We start from the raw sequence: 14,913 nt of genomic DNA, 5'->3' as shown, positions 1-14,913 counted from the left end.
GTTCAGCGACTATCACAGCTACAGTTTTAGTGCTGATAATATGAAAACAGGAAAATCATCAACAACATTTTGAGCTTCCCCATCTAACAGAAAACAAAGGAATTCCTCTTTATCAAAATTTGGATACAAAATGGTTCAAATGGCTCTGAGCACTATGGGACTTAACATCAGAGGTCATCAGTCCCCTAGACTTAGAACTACTTAAACCTAAGGACATCACACAAATCCATGCCCAAGGCAGGATTCGAACCTGCGACCGTAGCAGTCGCGCGGTTCCAGACTGAAGCGCCTAGAACCGCTCGGCCACCGCGGCCGGCCATTTGGATACAGATCAGTCAGCAAACACAATAAGGTGTCACTGTTTGCATGTTGCACTGTAGGTTGAAAACATATCTCATAATTCTATCGCGAAAGGAAAAGAACCCACTGCTGTAAGCGATGTGCAGTTTTGGCCAGCAAGGCCACCAAAGGATTAAAAAGACAGACAGTGGTGGTCTGTGATCAGGTGAAACCTGGTAGACCCGTATAGAAAAATATGAGCATACACGATTACTAAAGTTTCTTTTTCTACCTGAGAATAATGCTGTTGTGCTGAATTCAGGTTTTAGAGGCATATTTAAAAGGGTGTTTCCATCTGTCCACAAACTTATGAGCAAGGACAGCGCCAAGGCTGAACAGAGATGCGTCTGTGGATAACACAAGGTGCTGGTCTGGCTGAAAAGGGGCCGACTGCAGCTTAGTTTTCAACAACCTGAATGCCTGGTCACAAGCTGGGAATCATTGTAAAGGAACATCTTTAATTAATAATGCATGGAGCAGTTGTGCCACAGTAACAGCATTTGGTATGAATTTGTGGAAGTGCGCAAGTTTGCCTAAAAATGCCTGTAATTTCTTGACAGACTTGGGGTGTGGCAACACCACAATAGCACCAATATACTGGTACAATGGTTTAATGCCAGCATGCAACACTTCAAAATTGTACTTTAATACTGCAGACTGTGAAACAGAAAATACAGCATGGAGGTTCTGGAAATGTTCCTCTGCAGAAGCATCAATCATTACTATGTCATCTAAATAGTTGACACAGCCTGGAACTGACGCAATAAGCTGCTCTAAAAAGCACTGAAAGATAGCTGGTGTGTTCGTGATGCCAAAAGACAAACACTGATATTGATACAGCCGAAATGGGGTACTGATAACTAGAAGGCATTTAGATTCCTCGTGGAAAGGCAGCTGTAAAAATGCCTCTTCCAAGTCAATCTTTGTAAAATAATAGCCTCCTGATAATTTTGCTAACAGCTCATCAGGGCATGGCAACGGATAGGTATCTATGATTGACTGAGTCTTAACAAATTTTTTAATATCACCACAGAGGCATAATTTACCAAAAGGCTTTCTGACAATCACCAGTGGTGTTGACAATACACTGGAAGAAGTAGCTCAAATAACATCAAGGGATCGAAGACAATGTAATTCTGCTTTTGCTTGATCGTGTAAAGTTACTGGCAGAAAAATCAAGGGCAGGCAGACTGTTTCAGTGTAATATGAGCCTGAAATTCTGTTGCACAACCCAGGCCTGGAGGAAAGTCGGCACAGAGAGCATCTAAACTGTTGATAAGGAACTTAATTAGAAACCAAATTCACTTCATCATTGATGGAGTATCCAAAAAGTTTAAGTGTCCAACCTGTTGTAACTGCGACCGGGACAGATGCGGAGTTGAAATGACGGAAAGTGCAGCGGGACCTACGGAGAGGCCCGTGAACAACAACACAACGTGAGAGGACGGACACGACCAACAAAGGACAGAATGAACAACAACGGAGTCACAAGGAAACCTAACAACCACGTCCACTCGTACACAGAACAAAAAAAGTAAGTAAGCTGTCTAACGCGAGGTGATGTGTCCACAGACATATGCGAGATTAGACCGGCTGGCTGTGCGAGAGGCAGGAGCTTAAGTACTCTATCAGGGGTGCTGCTATTGCCCACTGGTACCATGTGTTCCACTGTGGCGCCCTCACACTAAAAGCGGGCCAGGAGGTGCGCACCGCCACAGCTTATGGTGCGATGGTGCAGAGACCTCTAGGGGTCTTCGACATCCATGACGTCTGGCGAGGATTCAAATTCCGCTAAGTGCGGTACCAGACAACTCAAACAGATTTTCAGTGTAAGCATTGTACACAACTAGGAATGTTAATGAAAAAACCATAGCCTTGTAAGTCACAGGTGCAGGAAACAGTCCAAGAATGAGAATCTGTCATTTGTTATCACTCACCAGCCTCCATGACACTGGAGTCAGAAGGGGAGAAACCAAATCCACGTAAGTCTTGAGTATTCACTAATGCTGCTGATGCACCTGTGTCCACATGCATTCTCAATGGTTTGTTAAGCACATGCACTTCAACATATAACTTGCTTTCAGACACCATCACTGCTGACACACTATTCACATTCATGTTTGTTTCATCCTCACTCAAGTTTGGAAAGGAGTTAAATAAAGAAGCAATTTGTCCTTACTAATAGCACATATTAAATGTCACCCAGCACTTGGGACATGCGGTTCATTTGTGTTGAATGAAGCAGTATGGGCATGAAGGCACCAGAGCACAAGGCTGTCGCTACTGAGACACAGGGTGGTGGTGTCACAAACAATGATTACCCATACAATGCTGAGACGTCTGTTGGACTGCTGCAATTACATCTTTCTGGAACTTGAAACCAGGCTTCAACCTGACTACATGCAGCCCGTGAAACTTCAAATGCCTGCACTATGTTCAATACTTCTGTAAGTTTAGGATTTTCACACTGTAGAGCTCACTCTTGAACTTCCCCATAAGGAACAAAACGTGTGATTGCATCACAAGCCATTGATCTGCATAGGATTCGTTTTGAACATTTGTCACAAAATTACGACAACTAAGTCCATACAGTTCTGCTGCCCATGCTCTAAATGACTGCTTTGGCCACTTCTGGCAGCGGTAATACCAAGAGAACATTTACAGTGATAGGTAGAAAGTAATTCACACATCTAATCGAAATATGGACTTGAAGGTTCTTGTAAGGAAATAAGCCAGGGCAATAACTGATACAGGCAAGGTGAAATCCACAACAAAAAAGGGGTCTTGCACAAGTTTACTTCTATTACCCCAAACGCCTGGAAATGTTGCCACATATATTTTCATAAGTGTCCCAGTCTTCTGCTGCATCGTCATAATGCAGGGAACAGTGGCAGACATGTTGTTGGTGGGGCCGCATGTTGTCTCAATGTAGTCATTAAACTGGAAATAGCAACTGTCAGTGCCTGCTGTTGCTCGAGAAACGATTTCAGCATTCCGTCCATGGAAATTAAACTCAAAGGACCAATGACTGAAGATGAACATGTGGAGTTGAATACCGTACTTGTCACCAAATGAACGTTCTATCCCAAGAACATTGTAATTCATTGCTCAAACACTACACACACACACACACACACACACACACACACACACACACACACACATATGGAAGACAAGGTAGAATACAATTACTGTAGTAACACACAAGTGGCTGGCGGAGCCTTGCACTCTGGTCTACATAGACTTAAGTTCCAACAGGGGGTACAGCCACAAGGCTGTGCACGCAACTGCTGTCGTATTAGCAGGCTGGGTGGCCGCTAGTGGTCAAAACAAGCACAAAATATGAAGCAGCGCACACACAAGATTGGTAGTTACAGCAATAACAGTGTTATCTGACCAAAGAAAACATTTCACACTGAATAATGTCATCTTTCACAACAGCTGCTGCACCAATAATGATCTATGGCCCTTTGAGATAAAACTGAAGTTCAAACTGGAATGTGACACCTTTCAGAGAATACAGTAATATGGTTAACTGAGTCTCCATTGGTTCTTAGTAAAACATTATAATAAATGGAAAGCATTAGTTTGCTTTTGCCTACAGTATTAATTTTATTGTGTTAACGGGTTTTTGGCTTACAATGCCACCTTCGGAAATTACTGACAATATTCAGTAAATATCTGAAGATGGCCATTTACTGACTGTAGTCAGTAAATGTTTGAAGATAGCCTTGTAAGCCAAAAATCAATTAACACTGTAAAACAAAAGCAAACTAGTGCTTTTCATTTACTATTATACTGTCATTAAAATACTTATTACTGAACAACTAAAACAGTTATAGTGATTTATATCAAAGATATTTTGACTTTTATCCCCACAGGAGACAAATAATAATGAGTTGTGTGCATTTACATAGCAAGGAAAGTGTGTTTTCCGTCTCAATCATATCAGTCACTTAGAATTCAACAGAGGCTTAGTACCTCAATTATTACAACCTCTGACAATAAAGTGCAGTGAATGAAGTCAGAACCATCGATCAGGCAACACTGGCGACTCACAACGCTGCACCTGCTTAGCGGCCATTGTTGACAACCTGCCCCCAACATAGTTCAGTTGAGCATCGTGTGTGTTCTGTGTTAGACCTGTTGGACAAAGGGCTTGTTTAGTGTGTTGGTTCTGAACTGAGAACACGACAATGAACATGCAAAGGACCAATTTAAAGTTTTGCTTTAAGCTTGGCAAGACACCAAATGAAACACATGCAATGCTGTTACAGGTTTATGGGGATCAAGCACAGTCCATGAAGTGTGTGTACGAATGATTCGCCAGTTTTTTTAGGTGGCCGGGAAAGTGTTTCTGACAATCCCCGTAGCGGACGACTGGTGACTGCCACGAGTGACGAAAACATTGAGAAAGTGAAGACATTAATCACGAACGACTGCTGATTAACTGTGCGCATGATAGCGGATGAACTGCAGATGAACCGTGAATCCATACAACAAATCCTTATCCAGGAGTTAGGGAAGAGGAAAATGTGTTTTCGTCTTGTGCCACACTGCTTGACTGACAATCAGAAGCACACACGTTTAGAGGCTTCACAGGAATTTGTTGAAACGTTGGGTGCGAGACCCAATTTCTTGAACTGTATTGTCACTGAGGATGAAACCTGGTACCTCCGTTACAACCCTGAAACGAAATGGCAAAGCATGGAATGGCGTTCTCTGACATCACCTCATCGGAAAAAGGTCAGTGCTGAAAAATCATGCATCAAAATAATGCTCATCACCTTTTTTGACAGTCAAGGCATTATCCACAAGGACTTTCTACCTGAGGGAATGATGCTGAACACTGCACGGTACGCTGAAATTTTGACCTGTTTCATGCAACGTCTACACAGGGTATGACCGCAGTATGCACAAGGTCCTGGTTTTTTGTTCACGACAACACTCGCCCACACACAGCCAATATCGGTTAAACAGTTCCTGGCAAAAAAGGAGGTGGTTCAACTTGAACATCCACCATATTTCGAAGGACAGTAAGCTAACTGTAGTTCATAGTTCATCTACGTTAATGTTGCAGGGATATTAACCAAATTTTAATGTCAGAGATTGTATTATGGTTACAGCTTTCCAATCCTCTTCAAAAACAGCTGGTGATCTTTCCCTCCAAACATATAAATTGCAGTACAGTTTTCTACTGTTATTATTGTAGCTCTAGAAGGTAATTTGTTTTGTGTCATTAGAATGTCATTTACTTACCAACAGTCTTAAGGTAAGTGCCAACAGCATAGACACTACTAAGATTTGGGTTCACAGCTACACATGACACAATTCCAATTTTAGTTTCATTCTGGTACATTGGCACTGAAACAGATGGACACACAGAATAATGTACTTTCCGCAAAATTTTGGAATTAAATCAATGAAAGTAGAAGCTCAAAGCAACAAACTGCATACTTTCACACCATCAATAATTAATGCAAATGTTAAGAGGCATCCCCATGAATATTCTGTCTGAAAAACTACATTTATTGAAACAATAAATTATACTCCTAATATGCACACTCCACAAATCTTCACCATTCTAGGAGATATCTAGTCATAACCCCATCAGTCCTCACACTTCACAGATTTAATTATTGCCCCAATTTACTTGAAGCCCCCATCTTCCATTGTTTCCTTACAAAAGTGTTCTGTAAAAAAAATCTACATATCTGGCACTGTGCAAGTTATTTTGATTCAATTTATCCACATAAAATTATCACTGAAGATTCCTCCCCCCCCCCCCCCCCCCCCCCCGGACTGATGACCTCAGATGTTAAGTCCCATAGTGCTCAGAGCCATTTGAGCCACCCCCCCCCCCCCCACCTCCCCACAGTAATACCACTAACTGTTTTATTCTCCAGTTTCAATGAACTGAAAACTGATCTTTCTGTTGGATCTCTGACACCATCCTTACCATATCCCACAGTTTTGATTTGTTCTGAGACTTCTATATACTTACAAAGCTGATTTTACCTATCTGACAACTTCTGTTCACCAATTGCTCTGGTGTTTGCTGACAGGGAAGTTATATCCATATTCAGAAATGGTATGCTGCAGGTAAGAACCATCTCCAAATATTAAAAAATAGAAAATCCAGGATGGAATCACAACAACACTATGAAAAGGATAGATTGCAACTCATCACTCAGAGCAGACACTGAGTCATAAACAGGTGCAACAAAAAGACTGCTGTACATTTCAGCTTTTGGCCATACGGCCACTGAGGCCTCAATGGCCACAGACAGTGGTCATGTGTGTGTGAATTGTGTTTGTGTCAATGTGTGTTTTCTACTTTAGAAGAAGGTCTTTTGGCCGACAGCTCAGATGTACAGCAGTCTTTTTGTTGTTCTTGTCTGTGATTCAACGTGTTAGTGAGGTAATTGAAAAGGGATATGGGAGAGTAGCATCCTTGCCTTTTTTCATTTGAGTATTGGTTAGAGCTATAGTTCGTGCTGCTCTAAAATTGAAATCAGCTTTTCTTCTATGCAGCAAGTGTGAACTACAACACCTTCAGTCACGATTTTTTTGTGTTTTACTTAATCACACAATACATTGCAGACCTCGTAGGTCATCATAAGGCACAAATTGTTTTTATGCATTATTCATTTCTGCTCTTGAGTGAGGTGATACAAAATGTATGTTGCTGTTATAAAGAGATCAGGTGTTAGGTTTTGAAACTCATGTAGCAAATAACAGACAATTCTGTTAATAAAAAGTGAAATTATGGCAAGAAAAAGTGAAAATATGGTAAGAAAAAGTGAAAAACTTACCGAAAAATATAGGAAGAACATTTTTAACATTTTAATGCAGCATACATCAGCTGACATTTCAGTGTTAGAAATATTCTTCTTGGATGCTTTGGTAAATTTTTCACAGTGTCTCATAACTTCATTGTTTGATCTGTGAGTTTTGCAACTTAATATCTAACCTCTCCACAAAAAGAACATATATTTTGCATCACTCAAGAATGGAAGTAAATTATATATTAAAATTATTTTCATCTGATGATGGGTACACAGGGTCCAAATGCATTGTATAATTCAATAAACCATGGAAAAATAGTGGCTGAATGTGTTACCATCCTTAATTAACTGTGTTCCATACAGTTATATCCACATCTGCAAAATGTGGGTAAAACTAGCTTTTTTCTGTTTGCGTACATAAGTGCGTCTATGTATCTTTATCCTTTCGTAATGCTTATTATGCTTACAAGTGCAGAGATTTCCACACACTGTCTCCTCTATTGCTTATTCACATTGACTGCCTTTCATATCTATCCTTGCCCTTACCTGTCTTGCCTGAACAACATAACAGAAACACTCGTTCCTATCAGAACACAATCCTTTCTGTCCCACTCCATCACTCAGATACTTTCTCAAAGTCTTTTTCCAGTAATAGGAGCCTGAGTTTGAAGTAGCCTTCATAATCATATGAGAGAACTGAACAACATCTCCATCTTCAAAAGGGTGGTTAACGATGCATTTACTGAAGCAATAATGTCTACTTTCGCCCTGTACATACTGGTTACCTCATTACATCCTTCGTTTCAACCAGATTCTCCTCATTTCCCAATGCTCTTACTATTTAGCAGCAGCAGCACCATTAGTAGTACCACTGCTAGTATTAACCTTATTGGTTTTTAGACAGTACTATTTATTCACACTGTCTCTACATACATTCGAATCATTTTTAATTCTATTAATACTATTTTATTACAAGTTGTCACATTAAAATTGTTGTTATTACTAAAGTAACTATGATGTAAAATACAAAAATAGTGAATGTGTAAGATCTTGATCCAATGAATAAGATGACCCCAATCTGATGAGGTTAAATAAATTAGATAACAAGTTGCTTATTACTAACTGTGACTTTAAATAAGTGTTAATGTCAATATCTAAAGGATACTAATGGACCCGATACAGTCGAATACTTCCTGGTAATATCTGACATCGCATGCCTCTTCTGCATAAGACCTAGGCAATGTGAGGCACACACAAGAAATGACGCAAGTGATAATTATGTAAAAATAAACATGAAAAAGTTTATTTTTTCCTTAATCAAATATAAAGAGAAATGATACGGGAAGAGGCAGATAGAATGAAGTCAACAGTTGTCATATCGTGGGAGAGTGAAGGGAGGAAATGTAAGTGTTTATGCAGGACAAAAATGTGACTACTAGATAATAAATTACAGACACATGACCTAGCAGTGGAGGCTTGCAAAACTGATATGCAATAAGGAGACACAATAAAGTTGGGAACTTAGTTAGCCTTGATTACAAATACTGTACTGTAACACAATAGCAATAGCAGCACATAGCCAGTGTGGATATTACGAGGAATCTCACATCAAAGAAATCCAGAAATAGCATCAGTACTTAGACAATAATCAAGAGCCATCTGTAATAGCTTATTACAGAAAACATTGCAAGTCTTTTAGGAAGTGTGTCACAAGCGTAAGAGATACATTAGTAGATACAATATTTAAGCACATGTTCAGCACCCCAAAATTTAGTACAGACACTATAATTATTGCTGTTCAAGGAGTAAAGGAGCATTTTTGTGAGTGATGTTCAATCATTACTGGCTGCTGTCAAACTCCATATACTTAACCATTCAATGCAAATACGAGAGTGTGCTGAAAAGTAATGCCTCCAAATTTTTTAAAAGAAAACTCCTAAAGAATTAAATAAAACAAATGTTATTAACATTCTACATTTTTATTCTTCATGTCTCCGTATTTAATAGTCAACACCGTGGTTAGGAACACATTTCTCCCAACAAGAGAAGAGTTTGTTGACACTGTCACTGTAGAACATTTCATTTTGTTGGCAGAGCCACAAGCTCACCTCTGCTTCCACCACTTCATCACTATCAAAGTGCAGTCCTCAAAGGTGTTCTTTAAGTTTTGGAAATACATGGAAATAAGATGGCACCATCACTGTGCTCCTGCATAATCTGGCATTGTCATACTGAAGGAGAGAGTGCTCCATGTGTGGATGAACTCTTTCAACTCAAAACACGATCAAAGCACAGTGTTTTTCACCCAATGACAGAGTTACAATACACACAACTATGTTAAATGCTACAATTTGGAGCCCTCTTGTGATAGAGAATAAAACTGTAGAATGTTAACAGCATTTGTTTTATTTAAAAAGCTTTAAGAGTTTTCACAGAAAAAATCTGGAGGTATTATTTTTCACCATGTCCTTGTATTTTAAATTTACCTTCTCATTCTGCTGGCAGAATTTATGAAATACCTTTAAACTTTTTCACATTAATTATGACTCATCGGATAGACTTCTTATTAGAGTAATTACTACCTACACTCATTTCTCAAATGGCCAATATTGTCCTTAATCTAAACTTATTATTGAAAAGACATTTCAAACTTCAGCAGTATGGGAGTGTTAACTTTGTTATTATTTACTTCTTTTCAATTTTTATTTGAACAAAACAAAATATGTTCTTTTGTAGTAACACTACATCATAAGGTGATGACCACAACTGGAACTGATTTGGCCTGTGTTACTTTGCTAATCAAAGTTGATCCTAATTACCAGTGAAATACTATGAGAGTAACATTTATGCAACGCAGATTCCTGAATTCACCCTGACCTGAGCTCATTTTATGTTCTAGCTCAGATAAATTGCTTTCTAAAATAAACCCTTAGACTATGGCCAGATTGCAGCATGGTGGATAAACAGAGAGTGTTATTTGGAGAGTTTAATACATTGTATAAGAGATTATGATTAGAGCCTGATAAATTTAATGAATGCAGAGAATGTCTGTGCTACATTTTATTACATTTTGAAAAAGATCAGTGCTTGAGAGTACCCTGCATAAAGTTCCATTCAATTGTACCACCAGAGGAAAAACTTATAGTAGCCTTGACGTAAGAAAATTTAACATTTTTTTTATTTTTAAAATTTTATATTATATAAAAACAGTATTAAATAATTTAAACAATTGCATGTAACACCACTAGTGGAAAGAAATGTGCAAGATATGTTTGTGAAAACATTTTGTCAAAAAAGAATGGTCTATTCTTTCAGGCATTCAAATGGCGTCTGTTCCTTTGGACATATTCTTTCGGACATGTCCAAAGGAACAGACACCATTTGGATCCTGCAGCCACCATGAATCAAAGCACAAAGGAATTAATGATATTTGCTGCCAGTTGGCACTGACAGGAGGCGTACTAGGGTAATTCGTGCAGTCGCAATGATTGCTGTGTCTGCATGGCACAGTGGTCAGTGCATCTGCCTAGTAAGCAAGAGCTTCGTGTTCATATCCTGACCTGGCATAAATTTTCAACTTTCCCCATTGATTTAAATCAATGCCCACTGGCAGCTAATGTCATTAATTCCTTTGTATCTTGATTCATAGCAGCCGCAGGATCAAAATGGTGTTAGTTCCTACAGGCACATCTTTCGGACATCTCCTAGAAACATAGACTTAAAGTGAAGGCAACCATTTCTATTCATCCTCTTTTATCACATGCCTTATTCCACAAGTAACAAGTGCTACCTTCATTTCCCAGACTGAATACAGTCAAATTACACACTGGCAGTTTTCTCAGGCAGAATATTTGAAGAAGTTACCCCATCATTCACCTGAAGTTATTTGGGGGGACAGGCTCCTTCAAAATACAAATCTACTATCTAATCCTCATGACACTTTTCTTTGGGTTTTTTCCTGGGATATTAGTACTGAGCTCCAGCAGCAGTTATGCATAGCAATTAATATCTACATCTACAGCTACATCTACATCCGTACTTCGCAAGCCACCTGACGGTGTGTGGCGGAGGGTACCTTGAGTACCTCTATCAGTTCTCCCTTCTATTCCAGTCTCGTATTGTTCGTGGAAAGAAGGATTGTCGGTATGCCTCTGTGTGGGCTCTAATCTCTCTGATTTTATCCTCATGGTCTCTTCGCGAGATATACGTAGGAGGGAGCAATATACTGCTTGACTCCTCGGTGAAGGTATGTTCTCGAAACTTCAACAAAAGCCCGTACCGAGCTACTGAGCGTCTCTCCTGCAGAGTCTTCCACTTTATCTATCATCTCCGTAATGCTTTCACAATTACTACACGATTCTGTAACGAAGCGCGCTGTTCTCTGTTGGATCTTCTCTACCCCTTCTATCAACCCTATCTGGTACAGATCCCACGCTACTGAGCAGTATTCAAGCAGTGGGAGAACAAGCGTACTGTAACCTACTTCCTTTGTTTTTGGATTGCATTTCCTTAGGATTCTTCCAATGAATCTCAGTCTGGCATCTGCTTTACCAACGATCAACTTTATATGATCATTCCATTTTAATTCACTCCTAATGCTTACTCCCAGATAATTTATGGAATGAACTGCTTCCAGTTGCTGACCTGCTATATTGTAGCTAAATGATAAGGGATCTTTCTTTCTATGTATTCGCAGCATATTACACTTGTCTACATTGAGATTCAATTGCCATTCCCTGCACCATGCACCATGCGTCAATTCGCTGCAGATCCTCCTGCATTTCAGTACAATATTCCATTGTTACTACCTCTCGATATACTACAGCATCATCCACAAAAAGCCTCAGTGAACTTCCGGTCTCATCCACAAGGCCATTTATGTATATTGTGACTAGCAACGGTCCTACGACACTCCCCTGCGGCACACCTGAAATCACTCTTACTTCAGAAGACTTCTCTCCACTGAGAATGACATGCTGCGTTCTGTTATCTAGGAACTCTTCAATCCAATCACACAATTGTTCTGATAGTCCATATGCTCTTACTTTGTTCATTAAATGACTGTGGGGAACTGTATTGAACGCCTTGCAGAAGTCAAGAAACACAGCATCTACCTGGGAACCCGTGTCTATGGCCCTCTGAGTCTCGTGGACAAATAGCGCGAGCTGGGTTTCACACAATCGTCTTTTTCGAAACCCATGCTGATTCCTACAGAGTAGATTTCTAATCTCCAGAAAAAGTCATTATACTTGAACATAATACATGTTCCAAAATTCTACAACTGATTGACGTTAGAGATATAGGTCTATAGTTCTGCACATCTGTTCGACGTCCCTCCTTGAAAACGCGGATGACCTGTGCCCTTTTCCAATCCTTTGGAACGCTACGCTCTTCTAGAGACCTACGGTACACCGCTGCAAGAAGGGGGCAAGTTCCTTCACATACTCTGTGTAAAACCGAACTGGTATCCCATCAGGTCCAGTGGCCTTTCCTCTTTTGAGTGATTTTAATTGTTTCTCTATCCCTCTGTCGTCTATTTCGATATCTACCATTTTGTCATCTGTGCGACAACCTAGAGAAGGAACTACAGTGCAGTATTCCTCTGTGAAACAGCTTTGGAAAAAGACACTTAGTATTTCGGCCTTTAGTCTGTCATCCTCTGTTTCAGTACCATTTTGGTCGAGAGTGTCTGGACATTTTGTTTTGATCCACCTACCACTTTGACATAAGACCATCATTTCTTAGGATTTCCTGCCAAGTCAGTACATAGAACTTTACTTTCGAATTCATTGAACATCTCTCGCATAGCCCTCCTCACACTACATTTCGCTTCACGTAATTTTTGTTTGTCTGCAAGGCTTTGGCTATGTTTATGTTTGCTGTGAAGTTCCCTTTGCTTCCGCAGCAGTTTTTTAACTCGGTTGTTGCACCACGCTGGCTCTTTTCTATATCTTATGATCTTGCTTCGCACATACTCATCTAACCCATATTGTACGATGGTTTTGAACTTTGTCCACTGATTCTCAACACTATCTGTATTTGAGACAAAACTTTTGTGTTGAGACGTCAGGTACTCTGAAATCTGCTTTTTGTCACTTTTGCTAAACAGAAAAATCTTCCTACCTTTTTTAATATTTCTATTTACGGCTGAAATCATCGATGCAGTAACTGCTTTATGATCGCTGATTCCCTTTTCTGCGTTAACTGTTTCAAATAGTTTGGGTCTATTTGTCACCAGAAGGTCTAATACGTTATCGCCACGAGTCGGTTCACTGTTTAACTGCTCAAGGTAGTTTTCAGATAAAGCACTCAGAAAAATTTCACTGGATTCTTTGTCCCTGCCACCCGTTATGAACGTTTGAGTCTCCCATCTATATCCGGCAAATTAAAATCTCCACCCAGAACTATAACATGGTGGGGAAATCTACTCGAAATATTTTCCAAATTATCCTTCAGGTGCTCAGCCACAACAGCTGCTGAGCCAGGGGGCCTATAGAGACATCCAATTGCCATGTCTGAGCCTGCTTTAACCGTGACCTTCACCCAAATTATTTCACATTTCGGATCTCGGTCAATTTCCTTCCATACTATTGTACTTCTTATCGCTATAAACATGCCTCCCCCTTCACTGTCCAGCCTGTCTCTGCGGTATACATTCCAACCTGAGTTTAGAATTTCATTACTGTTTACATCTGGTTTCAGCTAACTTTCTGTCCCTAGTACTATGTGGGCATTGTGACCGTTTATTAATGAGAGCAGTTCTGGGACCTTTCTATAGACACTCCTGCAGTTTACTATTAGCACATTAATATTATTATTCCCTGCTGCATTTTGCCTACTCCTACCTTGCCATGTCTCAGGAGGCATCTTTTCGGGCCTAGGGAGGGAATTCTCTAACGTAAAAACCCACATGTGCACTCCACAAGTACTCCGCTACCCTTGTAGCCACTTCCTGCGTGTAGTGCACACCTGACCTATTCAGAGGGACCCTACATTTCTCCACCCGATAAAGAGAGGTCGAGAAATTTGCACCCCAGATCTCCGCAGAATCGTCTGAGCCTCTGGTTTAAGCCTTCCACTCAGCTCCAAACCAGAGGACCGCAATTGGTTCTGGGAACGATACTACAAATAGTTAGCTCAGATTCCACCCCACAAGCGAGGCTTTCCGCCTTCACCAACTCCGCCAAACGCCTGTATGAACTGAGGATGACCTCTGAACCCAGACGGCAGGAGTCATTGGTGCTGACATGAGCAAAAATTTGCAGTCAGGTGCACCCAGTGCTTTCTATCACCGCCGGCAGGGCCTCCTCCACATCTCGGATGAGACCCCCTGGCAAGCAGACAGAGTGAACACTGGCCTTCTTCCCCAACCTTTCTGCTATTTCCCTAAGGGGCTCCATCACCCGCCTAATGTTGGAGCTCCCAATCACTAATAAACCCCTCCCCCCGTGTGCCTGCTCGGACCTTGCTGAAGGAGCGGCCACATGTCCACTCACAGGCAGAGCGGGCGATGCCACACAGCCAGCCTCCACATTGACCCTCTGCCTCATGCACCATGAACGCCTCTGAACCCGCCACTCCCCTTGGGGGGAGGGTGGCCCAACCGCACCCGGTACCCGCGTAGATGTCTCGACAGCAGGGACAGTGGGTGAAGCATGTAACACCTGGGGTGTACCATGCGACGCACCAGCCTCCCCACTACCGCTACACTCCGAGGCAGCAGCCTGAAGACGGCTGACCGCAGCCATCAACACGTTCAGCTATTCGCGAACAGTGGCCAGCTCCT

General features: G+C 40.9%; 1 protein-coding gene across 3 annotated transcripts in view; it reads right to left on the bottom strand.

The window, feature by feature from the left end:
• The window catches only part of LOC126457837 (telomerase Cajal body protein 1), a 102,789-nt gene that overhangs the window by 32,735 nt on the left and 55,141 nt on the right, over positions 1–14,913 (bottom strand). For 2 of the 3 annotated variants that reach the window (XM_050094470.1, XM_050094472.1), the window contains exon 5: positions 5,599–5,703. The exons of the other annotated variant lie outside the window; for it this stretch is intronic. In XM_050094470.1, coding sequence (XP_049950427.1) covers positions 5,599–5,703 — 105 coding nt within the window. The remainder of the gene's footprint in view (positions 1–5,598; positions 5,704–14,913) is intronic. 3 annotated transcript variants of the gene reach the window in all.

The sequence above is a fragment of the Schistocerca serialis genome, chromosome 2 (assembly GCF_023864345.2).
Source record: "Schistocerca serialis cubense isolate TAMUIC-IGC-003099 chromosome 2, iqSchSeri2.2, whole genome shotgun sequence".
Lineage (NCBI taxonomy): Eukaryota > Metazoa > Arthropoda > Insecta > Orthoptera > Acrididae > Schistocerca > Schistocerca serialis.
Note: the sequence above shows the minus strand (reverse complement) of the source record. Positions and strands in the feature narration are given on the sequence as shown.